This window comes from Hyperoodon ampullatus, assembly GCF_949752795.1.
Source record: "Hyperoodon ampullatus genome assembly, chromosome: 13".
NCBI classification, from domain to species: domain Eukaryota; kingdom Metazoa; phylum Chordata; class Mammalia; order Artiodactyla; family Ziphiidae; genus Hyperoodon; species Hyperoodon ampullatus.
This window is the reverse complement of record NC_136926.1, coordinates 18,703,899-18,721,538: the sequence shown is the minus strand read 5'-3', so window position 1 is coordinate 18,721,538 and position 17,640 is coordinate 18,703,899. Positions and strand designations below refer to the sequence as shown.

General features: G+C 45.9%; 1 protein-coding gene across 1 annotated transcript in view; it reads right to left on the bottom strand.

The window, feature by feature from the left end:
- The window catches only part of SVOP (SV2 related protein), a gene marked incomplete at both ends in the record, with an annotated part of 83,377 nt that overhangs the window by 48,928 nt on the left and 16,809 nt on the right, over positions 1-17,640 (bottom strand). Inside the window, 4 exons of the mRNA XM_079717346.1 lie at positions 4,225-4,296; positions 8,680-8,778; positions 10,038-10,123; positions 12,512-12,672. Coding sequence (XP_079573472.1) covers positions 4,225-4,296; positions 8,680-8,778; positions 10,038-10,123; positions 12,512-12,672 — 418 coding nt within the window. The remainder of the gene's footprint in view (positions 1-4,224; positions 4,297-8,679; positions 8,779-10,037; positions 10,124-12,511; positions 12,673-17,640) is intronic.

Here is a 17,640-nt window from a genome sequence, read left to right as displayed (position 1 = left end):
TTTATTTAATTTTTTTTGGCCGCGCCGCGAGGCTTGCGGGATCTTAGTTCTCTGGCCAAGGATTGAACCCCAGCCTCTGGCAGTGAAAGCATGAAGTCCCAACCACTGGACCACCAGGGAAGTTCCTGACTTCTTTTTGAAAACTGTGTAAGTGGCTAGGTTATTTTATCTTTGAAATTATTTCTGGATTATTAGGGGCACTATTAAAAATTTTATAATTTTTTTAAATAAAGGGGACACTGTAGGGAATTCCCTGGCGGTCCAGTGGTTAGGACCCAGTGCTTTCACTGCCATGCCCCGCGTTTGATCCCTGGTCAGGGAACTAAGATCCCGCAAGCCGCATGGTGCAGCCAAAAAAAAAAAAAAAAAAGACATTGTATTTGATGGGGTTGAAAACCACCTAGGAACACAATACTGCAGAACAAACCTGGTACATATTCCTGGAGTGTCAATTACCCTTAGAGACTGAGAAAAGATTAAGGGTGAATGTAATTTAAAATAGAGTTTTTATAACACAACCAACACCAAATGTATTATGGAGTAGAATGCAAACTTAACATGAATCTTAGACCTGCCACATGAGGTCCGAGCAGACCTCCCTCTGCAGCACTCGTCCTACATCTGTAGGATTGAGTTCACCCTTCTGCCATACCCCCATGCTTCAGGGAGGAAGTGTGAGACATACTCATTTTAGCTTTAAAATGAAAATGAATTAAAGGGGACTAGAGAGGGAATTTGGAGGTCTACCAGATGATTTCAGGTCTTTTGGAAAACGATTTTAGGTGGAAGAGAGAATGTTTTAAATAACTTTGCATCACCTTGCAAGCAGGCGATCTCCTTTTCCTTTTAACCTTCACTTGTCTGATTACGCCCAAGAGGAAGTATCCATGTGGTGCTGGTCTGTCTGTTTTTTCTAAATTAATTAATTAATTAATTGATTTTTGGGTACATTGGGTCTTCGTTGCTGCCCACCGGTTTTCTCTAGTTGCGGCGAGCGGGGGCTACTCTTCGCTGTGGTGCGCGGGCTTCTCACTGCGGTGGCTTCTCTTGTGCGGAGCAAGGGCTCTATTCGCGCAGGCTTCAGTAGTTGTGGCTCATGGGCTTAGTTGTTCTACGGCATGTGGGATCTTCCCGGACCAGAGCTTGAACCTGTGTTCCCTGCATTGGCAGGTGGATTCTTAACCACTGCGCCACCAGGGAAGTCCCTACTGGTCTGTCTTTAACACCTTTTTAAACATCTGCTAATCTCTCACTTAAACAGAGAGGGCAGTGGGGCAACCATACCAGCTAGAATTTTTTTTTAATTAATTAATTTATTTATTTATTTTGGGCTGTGTTGGGTCTTCGTTGCTGTGTGCGGGCTTTCTCTAGTTGACGCGAGCAGGGGCTACTCTTCGTTGCGGTGCGCGGGCTTCTTATTGCGGTGGCTTCTCTTATTGCGGAGCACGGGCTCTAGGTTTCAATAGTTGTGGTACAAGGGCTCAGTAGTTGTGGCTCGCGGGCTCTAGAGCACAGGCTCAGTAGTTGTGGCTCAGGGGCTTAGTTGCTCCGTACCATGTGGGATCTTCCCGGACCAGAGCTTGAACCCGTGTCCCCTGCATTGGCAGGCAGATTCTTAACCACTGCGCCACCAGGGAAGTCCCCCAGCTAGAATTTTATAACATTGTTTTCTTTGTATTTATTTTTGCAGATACTTCCTATTTAGTGCAATTGCTATTGATTCCCCATTTAAGACTCTCTATCAAGTTTCCTTTTCAAAAAATATTCATTTAAGGATTTTAAAAAATGTTGGTATAAAGAAAGATATTAAGTATATAAGAGAACAGGTGGAGCAGGAATTATTAAAGTCCAGGAAACCCTGGATCTATTGTAATAATGAATAACAATAATAATTAATAAATAATAAAGCAACCTTTCTGTTCCCCTAAACCCAGTGCTATGATATTGGTACCTGCCACACATATACTTGGTTCCTTTCTTTTGGCTTAAGCTAACTTAATAGGGATTTTCTTCCTTGGAACCCAACGAGCCTTGAATCAGTAACAAGACGTCATTAGCAGCAGAGAAAATAAAAGAACAGAAGGAAAACAGCAGGAGAAGAGGAGAGGGGAGAGAGGAGGGCACCCAGAATGGCACATGGCAGCTAAGCCTCTCTCACGGGGCTGCCTGGCAACTGTGCTATCCCAGTGAGGTCACTGGGTGCCCCCATGACAGGCAGCAAAGACAAGCAGGCTGATCTATCCTGTCAGGTCATAGCAGAGTGCAGCTGGCTCTGCATTTGCCCGCCTATGCCAGGGCTTTCCAGCTGCCCAGAAAATGAGGACTCAGCAACCATTTGGAAGTACTGTTATAGCTATTGCAAAGGCACCAGCAGTGCCAACAAGCCCCATCTAAGCACTGCTTGGGGACTCTGCAGAAATGTCCTTTGGGCTTCTCATTAACTACAGTTGTCATTCTACCTAACATCTGTTCTGCCTTTTAGATTGTTACCCCTCCCTCCCTTCCTCCCTCCCTCCCTTCCTTTCTTCCTTCCATATTTATTAAGCATCCTCTGTATACCAGGCTCTAGAGATAGATGGATAGATATTATACATTCATTAATTTGCTGATTCAGTTATTCATTCAACAATAAGCATGTATTGAGTGACTGCAGTATGCCAGACACTTAGAGATACTGATATATATTATTCATTCATTCAGTACACAGGTATCAAACACCTGCTGTGTGCCCAGCACCAGAGGTACTGAAATGTATCATTCATTCATTCACTCATTTGTTCACTCTACATGTATTGAGCACCTGTTGTGTGCCTGGCAGTTGAGGTCCTAATATACATTATTCATTCATTCATCCATTTGCTCTGCACATATTGATAGCCTACTGTTTGCTAAGCACTTGGCTTTGTCCTGGGCTAGGGCAGGCCACATGACAACCAGAGTCTCTGACTTCATGGAGCTTTCATTTGCATTTCTTAAATCGCAGCCCATCATTACACTGGATCCTCACAGTGGCCTGTGGAAAGACGTTATGTTAATGTCCACTTTATAAATCAGCACGTTGAGGGCCGACGGAGTTGAGTGATTTGTTCAGGATCAGCAGAGTCAAAACTGGAGCCAGGGGCTTCCCTGGTGGCGCAGTGGTTGAAAGTCCGCCTGCCGATGCAGGGGACACGGGTTCGTGCCCCGGTCCGGGAAGATCCCACATGCTGCGGAGAGGCTAGGCCCATGAGCCTTGGCCGTTGAGCCTGCGCTCCGCAACGGGAGAGGCCACAACAGTGAGAGTACCGCAAAAAAAAAAAAAAAAAAAGAAGGGTTCCACCGAGTCCTAACCCCATATGTGATTCTCCTGCAAAGTCACGCAGCAGACGCCCTCACAGAAACCTCCCAGCTGAGCCAAGGCAGATCAAGGAGCTAAGAGGAGGTTCTCCGAGCTTGCCAAGGCTCGCCAGCTGTCTGGCTCGCCTGCTGGTCCTGGAGGAGTTCTGGGGAAGCTTTATAATTAGAGCCGGATCCATCTTCCATGAGCTTGGGCCAGAATTCCATGCTGGGGAGAAGGAGGCTCTACAATCTGGTGGCACTTTCTCTCTCTCTCTCCGGTCACGCCAGCTTTGTGTTGGGTGTGGTATTTAGCAAGCTGCTCAGGAGAGCTGGAGGAACCCTCTGCAGGCGGGGTGGATGATTGTTCAACTAATCAACTGAATTCCAGGGAATCGTTCAGTGATGTCTCCCAGCAGCCAAGGTCAAGGTGAAGGATGTGAACTCTGGAGCCAGAGGCACCTGCATTTTAACACTGGCCTTGCCATTTATTGGCACCGTGAGCTTGGCAAATAGGAAGGATAATGGAAATTGAAGAAACATTTCCTCTGTGTCAAGAGCTTTCTGTCACAAGGGTCATTTACTCCCCGTAACAGCCCTATGGGGAAGACTATTATTATACCATTTACAGATGAGGAAACTGAGGCACAGACGGATTGAGCGCCAAGGGGATGGGGGTGGGCACCACCAGCATCTTCTATGTTCTGAAATGCACATCCTTGGGCCCCACTAGGCATGTGTGATTTCAAGAGTCCATAGCCTCAGAGCAACGTCTTCTCTTTGCCCTTCCATGTATCTCTGAATTAATTAGACCCCCACCAAATGCTCAGTCAGCGCACGTTTTGCTACTCTGTCAATGCCATCACAAATATAACCCAGAGGACACAAGCTTAGGAGAAGTTGCCTTACTGTTTTCCTGCCATACTGGTCTGAGATGTTTCCCCAGAGGGTAGAACTGGACATCATGCCGACAAAGACCACCTGTGTGGGCAAAGACAGTTTCTGTTAGATAATGACACGGAGCATTGTGGAGAAAGGGAACACCAAATTGAACGTGTGACGTCACACTCCTGTAATAACAATGAAGCAAGCTTTACTGAGATCGTGTTAAGATGCAAATACTAGTCTACATGCTTCATGTTACTGTTTAAGCCTCACAACAATCCTAGGGGGCGGGTGCTATTATTATCCCCATTTCACAGATGAGGAAACAGAGACTCAGAGAGGGGAGGTCACATGGCCAGGGTCGCACAAGTGTAAGTGATGCAGCCCGGCCTGGAATCAGGCTGCATGGCTGCAGAGCTAGTATTTTACCAATTTCTCACCAAACCCAAGAAATGTTTCATGGCTAAAAAAATGTTAAAGGTTGCAAGGTAGAATTTGGAGGATATGAAAACAGGAGACAGGAAGTTAGGATGGGAGTTGTAAGCCATTAGCAAGAGACAGCAACCATGGAGTGCTCACTGTGTGCTGGACAAAGTCCTTGTTCCATTGTTAACCCTTGATCAGAGCAGATGAGTTATAAATGCTCATACCCATTTTATAGATGGGTAGCTTGAGGCTTAGAAGTTTTAAGAAACCTGCTCTTATCCCAGGGAGGAGAGGGTAGAGACAGGTCTTAAACCCACGCAGGCCGACTAGAGCACTCTTCACTGCTCTGTCCTTTCCGGAGCATTCACCAAGTGTCAGACACCACACTGAATGCTTTTTACATATGTCTTACCTAATTCTCACAGCAGCCCTAAGGAGGGGGTACTATTATCCCCAGTTTACATATAAGGCCACTGAGGCCCAGAGACGGCAATGGCACTGCTTAGTGTGGTCTGAACCCAAAAGCATTCCTCCAGGCATGGTCTAGAGCAGCGGGCTCCAAACCGGCTACACAGAGGTGTTCCAAGGGAGAAGCAGATTTGGATAGTTTTAAAGGAATTTATTTCCAAGTCCTCAACTTCTATAGAGATTCTTTCCTGAGAACAGGTTAGGGTCTCACCAGTTCCCTCCTCCCTTTCTCAACCACCCCTTCCTCACTTCTCCCTACCACATCCTCCCAATGCACCTCACAGCACATTGCTTTGAGGTTAAACCCTCCAGGATGCCTCCAGAAGGACCCCAATGACACAGTTACAAATCCTTTCGCAAGTCATTTTTTTTTTTTTTTTTTTTTTTTTTGTGGTACGTGGGCCTCTCACTGTTGTGGCCTCTCCCGTTGTGGAGCACAGGCTCTGGACGCACAGGCTCAGCGGCCATGGCTCACGGGCCTAGCCGCTCCGCGGCATGTGGGATCTTCCCGGACTGGGGCACGAACCCGTATCCCCTGCATCGGCAGGTGGACGCTCAACCACTGTGCCACCAGGGAAGCCCTCGCAAGTCATCTTGATTCCAATTCCATTTTATTATTTTTAACAAAATTGCAGGAGAGCCTAATCAAGCTGTCAGCAGATTAGATCACTAAAAATAATTTTTCATAAACGACTGCTGTGTGCTCTTCAGCATGAAACATGGAAGCTGTTGAAAAACATCAAGTGGCATTAGTTTATTGAGTTATTACAAAACTCCTTCAGTTCCCTCCCCACAAAGTTTTTATATGTGAACAAAGCCTTTCATATTTGTATCCATTCAATAAATATGAAAAGTAGGAGTAGCAGTGGCTGAACCCTGTCTCATTTTAGCAATAAGTAATGATTCAAGAATGCATGACATAATTGGGAAACACTCCGTAGCCCTCATGAAGAGGTGTGTTCCTGATAAAGTGACTTATGTTTAGCAATTATTTATCAAAATTAATTATATCTTGTTTTGATCTGCTGTTTATTACTAAAAATTATCATGATAACTTACTGCCGGAGAAAAATTTTAATACTCAGAGTCTTATGATCTCAGAAAATTAAAAACAGTAACTTAAAATGTCACAAAAACTATGATAGGGTGACAAATGAAGTACTTTCAAGCATAATAAAACATTACATTAAGATAAAATTATATGGAGAAATGGAATGAAAATACCAGTTCAAGAAGAAAACAAGACAATGCAAAATTTCCAAATTCTTCTGAAGAGCTTATTCATGGATTTTTACACAGGTGATGGTGGGTAGCAGATAAATATTTCAATTCCATTGGACACATTAAAAAGAGTGATATGGGACTCCCCTGGTGGCGCAGTGGTTAAGAATCTGCCAGCCAGTGCAGGGGACATGGGTTTGAGCCCTGGTCTGGGAAGATCCCACATGATGCCAAACAGCTAAGCTCGTGTGCTACTGAGCCTGTGCTCTAGAGCCCCTGAGCCACAACTACTGAAACCTGCGCCTAGAGCCATGCTCCGCAACGAGAAGCCACCGCAATGAGAAGCCCACACACCACAACAATGAGTAGCCCCCGCTCGCCGCAACTAGAAAAAGCCCACGCGCAGCAACAGAGACCTGACGCAGCCAAAAATAAATAAATAGATAAATAAATAAATAAAATTTAAAAAAATAAAAAATGAAAAGAGTGATATGAAAATTTTATTTGAACTTTTAATATTTCAATACTCCAGAAATTATATAAGCTGCAACTATAATTTTAAAGTTATAACGTCAATTTAAAAACTTGTGAGACTCCTGGGGGCTGCATAGTTTTTACACAATTCTTTTCTAGATTAGCGAGAGCAAAAGTGTTTGATGATTACTGTCTTGGAGTAAGTGTGGCCTTAGTCATGTGCTAAATGATATCCTTACATCCCGAGAGTCAAGCATCCCTGTAAACACCCATTTTCCCCCATTCTCACTTTCCCAAGGGAGACGTAGGCACCGCAGAGTACTGGTTATGTATCACAGTAATTACGGTAATCTCACACAGTATTGCCTGTGACAGCAACGATGGTCAGTCTCATCCTTCTTATGTACTTTATGCAGCTGAAGCATCTCCTGCAGTGCCCTAACTTTTCTGCAGAAAACTTGGCCATGGAGCTTCACTGCTTTACTAGCCCATGAGTCCAAACCTGATACCATAGGAAAGTGATCCAGGGCAGTAAGCTGGGGTCAGGGGCTCTGAGTCTGCCTGGCCTTGATTTCAATCCTGCCTCTGCCTCTGATAGGCTGTGTGAGTTTGGGCAAGTCATCGCACCTGTCTGAGACTTAGTGTCCTTATCTGTAGAAATGGGAGGAGTAATAACAGCACCGCTTTCATAGGTTGAGAGGGTTAAAGAGGTAAAGCATGGAAAACCCCTAGCACAGATGCTGGCATATAAGTGCTCGTTGATAAATGGTGGCTGTTAGGAACCAATGACAAGGGATCAAAAAGGTCTCGCATCACAAAAACACAGACCTGTGATTATTCCTTAGGAGGTATTAGTGAGAATGAGGAATATAAGAAAGAAGTATCATTTACCCGACCTCTACGATGTGCTAGGCACTCTAGGGATTTTGTTGACCATCCGAAGTCAAACAGGCGTTATCACCCCCATTTTGCAGATGATGAAATAGAGCCGAAAGTGTCTCATTCAAGGTCACACATCTCAAGGTAACTAAACCACAAAAATCCAGATGTATGTGCTTATGAAGTTCCTTATTGCCTTGTTGCCAAAGGCCAAAGGCACTCAGGCCATTCTAGAACAGTTGTCCATAGAAAAACTGCATTCTGGGAGGCATTCCTAGTCAGCAATGACTCTGCCACTAGCTAGGCTGTGTGACCTTTTGTGAGTGACTTAACCTCTCTGGACTCATCTTCCTCAGCTCATAATAGTACCTACCTCATAGCGTTGTGTGAATTAAAAAGCACAATGTATATTGCACATATATTGTATACAGTGTATATAAAGCCATTTGCATTGTAAATGCTCAATAAACATTAGCTTTTGTGGGTATCATTATTTTTATCCTCTTATCCAGCCTGGCCATTCCCCTCCCTTTTAGAAGATTGCCGTTGAACTATCTCTTGACAAAAATTAAGCGTCTGACACATGCTCCTCCAAGCCTTAGTTCCAGGGAGCAGCAGCTCTTATGATTTATTGAACATGTACTATGTCGTTTCCAATCCTCGAGTCACCCTCATGTGGGAGGAACTGGCATCTCCTTTTTGGAAGAGTGAGGCTTATAAGGTTTAAGTAATATGATCAGGGGCGTTCCAGCTTCCTAGCAACTGAGCAGGATATCTGGGGCCCCCACGTAGTTGGAACCCCCAGGAGAGGTTAGAGTTGGCTGCAAAGCTGCCAGGACACGTGAGATGGAGAAGGGAGGAGGAATCTGAGGTAATGGTGTTTCCATTCAGGGTTTAAGTCTTTTCTGCTGAGTCCTTGGCAGCAGAAGGAGGAGGGGGACATCTTACAGAACCCCCCGCCCCGGGGGACCAGAAATGTGCACAACAGGAAAGAGCTGCTGGGCTGCCTACCGAGGTCAGCAACGCCACCTGCCAGCTGGGCAGCCGCCACTCGCAGTGTAGCTGCGGCGCAAGGATGCTCAGGATCATCATCTCCATGGCGTCTGCCATCTGCAGGGAGCAAGCAAACATCATGAGGCCAGGATGCTGCCCGGGCCGGGGATGGCTGGCCCCTCACCAAGTCCACGACCCCAAGCAAGTGTGTACAAAAATCCCTCTTCTACCTTCTGCTGAGTGCCCTATCATACATCAAAACACACTGAAAGTTGGGACTTCCCTGGAGGTCCAGTGGTTAAGACTCCACCCTCCCAATTCAGGGGGCACGGGTTTGACCGGGGCGGGGAAGTAAGATCCTGGATGCCGATCCGGCATGCCGCTGCAGAGCGGTCAAAAATACAATAGATAAATTAAATTTAAAAAACACACTGAAAGCTCCAGTAGTTAAAACAGTGTGGTGCCACGCAGGAATTGACAACTAGACATTCAACATTCTTTGTGTGTGTGTGTTCTCCCGTGTTTGAAAAAACTTAGGGGCACTCCCCGAATGAAGTGGTAAAATATCGTATTTCGAAAATCAGAAAAACATTTTTATAGAGGTAGAGAGACAATGACCTTTTTCTCTTATAGCTCAATTAAAAACTAGTTTCTCTTTGGTCATTGTTCATGTAGAATTGTCAGTATAGTTAATGAGTGACCTTTTAACATTATTAAAACATACTAGGAAGCCCTGGTAATTAAATATAGTGGTTCCTTTACTGGATTAAACAGACAGAGCAATGGCACCGAAATGAGAGTCAAGAAGCAAACCCATGTAGCCGTGGGAATGTGGTGGATGATAAAGGTGGCTCTGCAAATTCGTGGGAAAAATGATGTGGGGAAATTGATGACTGTTTGGAAAACTACGTAGTTAAATCTCAGTCTTGCACTAGTCACAAAAATCAATTTCAATTGTATTAACGGTCTAGATGCATTATTTGCTTTAGGTAGATTAAGGGAGTTTGATGAGGGATCATGAGCCCCTTAAAACGAAGGCACATTTTGATCTGTGCATGTTTTTCTAAGGTGAGCCTCACAGATGACATCAGAATCTTATAGAAGCCCTGAGCCTCAAAGGGTTGAGAACCACTTAATTAACCAGAAGCTTCAACTTCTCCTTGAGGGCAATTGTCAACCACACCTAACCTCCGCAGCCCCCAACCCCCAGACCTTCATTATCACCCAGGGTCACTCAACCCAAACTCTGCTGATTCAAGCAAAGGCTCTTTGTGGAAGGAGCTGTGTCCTTCCGTGTAGATCATGGAAAGCCAGGTGAGCATCACAGGTGTTCCTTGGAAACTGAAGGTGAGGTCACTGTCTCCAGAGATACTTGCCCAAGCCAAGCCGGTGAGAACAGAGAGCTTCCATTGAAATTTTCCAAAACCAATGGCTTCCACCGCATCTTCCACCATGAAAGTATCTGGGAAGGAGAAGGGGGAGGTGGAGGAAGGAGTCAGTGCATCTTGCAGTTGTCCTAGTGTGTGGGGCCTGGGTGGGGGTGGGGGGGTCCCTGGCCAAGCTCTTTAAAGGCAGTGCATGCTGCTTCTAGAACTTATCCTAGAAAAACCTTCCAGCAAGCATGAAGGTATATCTTGCTGCAAAGTCCAATGCAACATTGTTTCTACAAAAGGAAAAATTGGACAACCCAGAATGTCTACCAACAGAAAATTGGTTAAATTATTTTATATGTTATATTTAAATGTTTATATATCTACATTATGAAATACAACCCATATGTTTAAAAATGGGCAGATATAGAAAGATGCATACAGTACATTGTTAATTTTAAGAAAACAAAGCAAGATGGACCACGGAAAGCAAGATTAAGTGGCCACAGACTGTCGACAGGGTTATCTGTCAGCGTTCACTTTTTTATACATTTTGATCATGTCTGAATGCTTTCTAAATAAACACATATTATTTGTACTCAGAAAAAAATAAGGATATAATTTAGAAGCTCATAAGTGTTTTGAGAAAGACGAAAAGACTAAATACAATGTGGTGTGCTGGATTGGTTCCTGTAACAGCACTGCTGGGAAAACTGGTGAAATCTGAATGAAGTCTGGAGTTTCCTGGATAGTATTGCACCGGTGTTAATTTCCTAGTTTTGACAAGTGTGCCATGGTTAAGTAAGATGTTAACTTTAGGGGAAGCTGCATGAAGAGTATATGAAAAAATAACAAACAGACAAAAAAGATATTGAGAAAGAAAAAAAGAGTATACGAGAACTCTCTGTGCTATCTTTGCAACTTTTCTGTAAATTTAAAATAATCCAGGGACTTCCCTGACAGTCCAGTGGTTAAGACTCTGCGCTCCCAATGCAGGGGGCACAGGTTCAATCCCTGGTCGGGGAACTAAGGTCCCGCATTCTGCACAGCAAGGCCAAAAAAAAAAAAAAAAAAGCCCAAAATAAAAAGTTAACTAAAAAATAAAAATACTAAAGGAGCATGCTGGGTGGCCTTCCTGTGGGGCCTCTGAGGATCTCATCAGCCTCTGCTGGGAGTTGTCATCTTATTAGAATTTCAATCATGGGCCCCTTATAGCAATCATAATTTTCTTTAGAAGTAGGAGCTGGTGTTTATCACACCAGCAGGGTCTGGTTTCCTTCAGTAAAAATACTGAGGAGAAAGCAGAGTGAGTCCTATAACATCATCAATAATAAGAACAGTAATAGTAATAATATAATGGTGTATTTATTGAGGGCTCCCTGTGGGTCAGGCACTGCCGTCACAACTATACTAGTTAAGGCTCAGTCTTAGCCCCATTTTACAGAGGAGGACATGAACTTGCCCACTGTTAACGTAGCTGGCACAGTCAAGATCTGGGAATTGAGCCCAGATCAGCCTGAGCCTGAAGCCACTGCTTGTAACCTTTGCCTCTCCTTCCTCCCCAGTCATTGCCTCCTTAGATCTGCCAACAACAGGCCTTGGGCTCAAGCCATTAATCCTCTCTCCTGTTGGGAATCTCTTTCAGGAATGCATAGAATGTTTTCATCCATCAGCATCATCAGGTGGTGAGGGGAGACCAGGTCCCCTAGCACGGCTTCAAGTCTCTTGTTTGACCATCTGTATTCAGAAAGAGCACAGGGTCATGGGTAGGAATGTGGGCTCTGAGGCCAGACTTCCTGGGTGTAAATCCAGCTTGGCTAAGTTCTAGCCATGTGACCCTGGGCAAGATACTTAACCTTCTGTACTTCCGTGTCCTCTCCTGGAAAATGGGAAACATAATCGTAATACTTCCAGTTGGAACTGTTGTGAAGATTAAGTGGGTAATATGTGTAAAGTGCTTGGAACAGTGCCTGGCACAGAGTAAATCCTCAGCCTGTGTCTGCTGCTCTAATCACTACTGTCATCTTCACAATCACCATTGCCACCATCATCATTACATTATCATCAGCACCATCATCATCTCTAGCATCATCATCATCATCACGATCTCATCATCACCATCATCACCACCACCACCTCCACCACCCTCATCATCACCATCACCATCACCATCTCATCATCATCATCATCATCTCTATCACCATCATCATCATCATCATCATCATCATCATTGTAGCTGCCATCCTCAGCCAAGTGTCAGTCAATGTTGTTCACTGTCAGGGATTATGATATAACCTTGCCTGCTGAAGAAAGCCATGTAGGTCCAGCCCCACACTTCCAGTGTCACCCCTGGCCTCCAGGCCCTCCTACCTGCCCCTTCACAAGATCCCTCTGAGCATACCACCTGGAGAGGCAACCCTGGTGCCTCAGAGCCCCTGACTGTAGCCTGGGCCGATGCCCCAACTGCAGGGTCCCCTCACCGTCGGTGGGATTGGCAAACTCCTTAGGCACAGCTGCCCCATCATCCAGCTCGACAGCCTCTAGGCCTGCACGGACCCCTTCAATCTGGACCTCATGCTCTCCCGAAGCCGTGTCGTCCTCTGACCTTGCACTCTCGCCTGTGCGACGGAATTTCACCACCCTAGAGGACAGAGCAAATCTGGTCATGATGGCTAGAACTCCTCCTCAATGGCCTTGCAGTATAGCTGTTGTGTCCAAGACAGGTGACAAGCTTTCTCTTATGGTCTAGAGAGTTGAATGGGTGGAGGAGAGGTGGGGGTGGGCATTTCTGTTGAGTTGGACTGTGGGGAGGGTGACAACTTTAAGGGCTGCCTAGTACAGTTGGACGGGTTGGGCACTGCACAACTCCAGGGGGAGCCCTGTTCACATGGTAAGTTATGTGAATGAGGATATCCTTGCACTAGACCTAAAAACTGGTCGGAAGTACATGTGTTTCAGAATTTACGTTCCTCTATCTATATCTAATGGAAGTAACAATTTGGTCACCTAAGGGTTACATTATGCCCACCAAAAGTTGCCCACACAGTGTTTTTTTTTTAAATTTAAAGTGGATGCCCATGTTTTAAAATTAGGAGAATTCACATAAAAATCCAGATTCCCATCTCTTTCAAAAGTAGAGGGCTTCCCTGGTGGTGCAGTGGTTGAGAGTCTGCCTGCTGGTGCGGGGGACACGGGTTCGGGCCCTGGTCTGGGGGGATCCCACGTGCCACGGAGCAACTGGGCCTGTGAGCCACGGCTGCTGGGCCTGCGCGTCTGGAGCCTGTGCTCCGCAGCAGGAGAGGCCGCGATGGTGAGGGGCCCCCGCTTGCCACAACTGGAGAGGGCCCTCACACAGAAACGAAGACCCAACACAGCAAAAGTAAATAAATGAATTAATAAACTCCTACCCCCCCAAAAAAAAAAAAAAAAAAAAAAGTAGAATAGCTGGCCATCTGGGGCACACATTCTAATAAGGGACCAACGTGGCCTGACCAGGGCAGTGTATCCCCTGTAGATGGGACACACGATGCACAGGTGACCACAGTCTCGTCCTCTCCAAATAACCTCCAGCCCTGACAGTCTCCTGCCACTTATCTTCTTTTTTTTTTTTTTTTTTTGCGGTACGCAGGCCTCTCACTGCTGTGGCCCCTCCCGTTGCGGAGCACAGGCTCCGGACGCACAGGCTCAGCAGCCATGGCTCACGGGCCCAGCCGCTCCGCGGCATGTGGGATCTTCCCAGACCGGGGCACGAACCCGTGTCCCCTGCATCGGCAGGCGGACTCTCAACCACTGCGCCACGAGGGAAGCCCATCCTGCCACTTATCTTTACACTTGCTCTGTGTTCCACTCGGCACTTTGTCCCCTTTGTCTGGCCCTGTAGGCATCTGAGTTTGAGACCCCATGGACTCCACTCTCAACACAATACATTCCTTCACACTGTGCTACTTCTTGTTACTCTGGGAAACGCCTTGACTTCTCTGAGCAGCAACTTCTTAATCTGGGCTCAGAGGCAAAAATACATGTCTCCTCCAACTTCCTCACCCCCAAACACAAAACACCTGCTCTCTGCCAGCCCTGTGGTGGGTTTCAGGGTGACGGCAGTAACAGGAGAGATGAGTCCCTACCCTCCCAGGAGAGAGTCATATGGAATGAGTAATGCCCATTTCCCCCAGAGCTTTGAAACAAGGAGTCTGCGATGACATGGGCGTGAAGGGCGGAGGGCTGAGGAGGGCAAATCTGGGCCACGTTTTTAAAAGGTAAAAATGGAGAAATTTCTAAGTAAAAAATATTGCTATCAACATCATCATCATTTAATTATTGCATTATTCCGTACATTTCACCAAGAATAACTGGTACTCTGGCATAGAAAGGGTAAACCTTCAGATTCCAGAAGCCTGGCGAACATTCCCTGCTTGTGAATTTGGAGAAAAGACAGATGAAATCACGGCAATTTTGTAAATACCTGAAACTCCATTTGATGGCAAGGCTGGGCTTGGAAAGCTCCAGCTGTCAATCTCATCTTGGGTTGGAAATACGCGGCAGGGCGTAGAGCACAGGGTTTGCAGGCGGATTGGCTGGGATTGAAGCTTGGAGCAAACACTCCATCCCATCCACCACCACCACTGCACTCTCCACCACGCCCACCACCGTCTAGCAGCATCTGTGCCTCGTTCTAGGTGTTGCTTTCCATGCACTCGTTCTGCACGACAGCTCTATGAGGTTGGTGTTATTATCACCATTTTACAGACAAGAAAACTGAGGCCCCAGAAGTCACAGGACTTACCCCTGGTCACAGAGCTAAAAAGGCATGGAGCCAGGGTTCACCCCCAGGTCTGTCTGATCAAAACCTTGTGTTTCTGGCCAAAGACAGGATACCATTCAAACCCTTCCATTACTCCCCATTTACTCCATTCCCCCCATCCAAAATCTTTTTTTTTTTAATTCTTATTTATTTATTTATTTATTTTACAACTTTATTGGAGTATAATTGCTTCACAATGGTGTATTAGTTTCTGCTTTATAACAAAGTGAATCAGTTATACATATACATCTGTTCCCATATCCCTTCCCTCTTGCGTCTCCCTCCCTCCCACCCTCCCTATCCCACCCCCCCAGGCGGTCACAAAGCACCGAGCTGATCTCCCTGTGTTATGCGGCTGCTTCCCACTAGCTGTCTACCTTACGTTTGGTAGTGTATATATGTCCATGCCTCTCTCTCACTTTGTCACAGCTTACCCTTCCCCTTCCCCATATCCTCAAGTCCATCTTTTATTTTGAAATATTTAAAGAATATAAGATTGAATAGATAACAGTGAGAGAAATGTCTTTGATTCTGCTGTCCAGCTTAAAGACTAGACACTACTAGTAGGTTGAACCATATGAAATTGTCAGCACTTGACTATAATTCAGTTGAAGCCACCATGTCTCTCTTCCAGTCTCCATCTCTCACATTTTCATCATTAATACTCTTCCTTGATCAGTGCTCTTCACAGGCATCGTTATTTGACTTCACCCTCACAATAACCCTGAGAGGTGGTGACCATTACCATCCCCACAGCATAAGATATATCTATAGTCACTCTGAGCCTCAGTTTACCTTGCTATAAGTTAGGTGTAATAGTTTTGTCATAGGTCAAATTCCTTAGAAGCAGAGCCTAAAATGGGATTCTCTTTTTTTCAACTGTGGTAAAATACACATAACATTAAATTCAACATTGTAACCCTGTTTAAGTGTAGAGTTCTGTGGCATTAAATACATTTACAATATTGTGCAACCATCACCACTGTCCATTTCCAGAACTTTTTCGTCTTCCCAAACTGAAACTCTGTACCCACTAAACACTGACTTCCAATCCCCTTTCCCCACCAGCCCCTGGCAAGCTCCATTTTACTTTTTGCCTCTATGAATCTGACTACTCTAGGGACCCCACATAAGTGGAATCATACAGTAGTTGTCTTTTCGTGATTGGCTTATTTCACTTAGCATAACACCTTCAAGGTTCATTCATGTTGTTACATGTGTCAGAATTTCCATCCTTTTTAAAGGCTGGATAATGTTCCATTGTATGAAATGGGATCCACAGGGAGCTCTGGAGTGTGAATTGTGCCATGGAGATTGTCCCACCTAGAGGTCTGGGGGCTGGGCTCGAATCAGTCAATCACTGGTCATGCCACCCCAGGGATGGAAGGCATAACTTCCCAGGTATCCCCAGGTGAAGTGACTCCCCTCAGTCAAGGGAAACCCTCCAGAGGTGACTGCAGCTGTGAGCTGTGAGCGCCCATGACTGGCAGCAGCTGGGGGATGATCAATCTGGTAAAGGGAATCTGGGACAGGCACCAAGGGTATCTGCTACAAATAATAGCCCTCCAACCATACAGCTATTTATTGAGCACTTACTAAATGCTAAGAGCTATGCCTTTTACATTATCTCCTGTTAGTTACCCTGATGATCAACCTATGAATTAGTTAATGTTATTATCCCCATTGTACAGATGAGAAAACAAATGCTCAGAGAGGTTAAGACACTTGCCTGAGGTCACACAGCTTGAAAGAACTGAGGCTTCAGCCTGGATGTCTTTGGTGTTAGAGCCCTGGGTCCTAATCACTAAGCACCAGCGCCTCTCTCGAGCATTCACCTGTGTCTGGGGAATGAATGTGAAGCCCGAACTCAGCTGCCCTGTGTGGGTGGGCTTGCCAGAGAGTGGATAACGATGTGACCTGGAGCAGGAATTGAAAGGCACAGCTCGATTCCAGCCTGGCTGACAGCTAGCTCTTCAGGTTGTCACATTTGTGCAGGGGTTCTTGAGCTGGATGGAGCCTCAAAATCCCTGTGGGGTTGGTCACAACACAGAAGTCGGGGCCCCACTCCAAGAGGGTCTGACTCAGAAAGTCTCGGTTGGAGACTAAGATTTTGCATTTCCAGCACGTTCCCAGGTGGTGCTGCTCTGGCTGATGCAACGACCGAATTAGCGCATTAGAGGCAGGCAAACAATTCTGCCCACCCCACCTTCCCCACCCCTAGTGCTGAGGGGCGGAGGCTCCTACTCTGTTGGCTGAGCTGGGTGCCTGCAGCTTACCCTCCTCACCCGAGAGGCCCAGAACCCCTGTGGCACAGGACTCAGACAAACATCCCTGCAGTCCAGAGCTGGGGCTTCCTTTGCAGCTGGAAGGCAGGTGTCACCTGGGAGCAAAGGCCAGGAGACAGACTGCCTTAGGCTTAGATATCTGGCATGAAGTTGGAATCTGGGGCTCATTTAAGCAACACTTTTACAGCAAGAGCACCATTTTATTCACAGTATGTATTGTGTTGGCCAAAAAGTTCATTCGGGCTTTTCGTAAAATATGGAAAACCCGAACGAAGTTTTTGGCCACCCCAAAATTTATTTGGGGGTAGCTTTGAGGGATGCAGATGGGGATTATGGGGGATGCTCTGAAGCCAGTGCCTACAAACTGAGTCTCAAATCCCCCAAGCCATACTGATGTGTAGCATTTGCCAATATCTGTGGGGTAAATACTCCCACTGTGACCAATTTTAAGCTCTCAATGGTTAAATAACAGGCTCTGGGATGTTCTGAATATTTAACAATCTGCTCACTAGAGCTTCTGTGA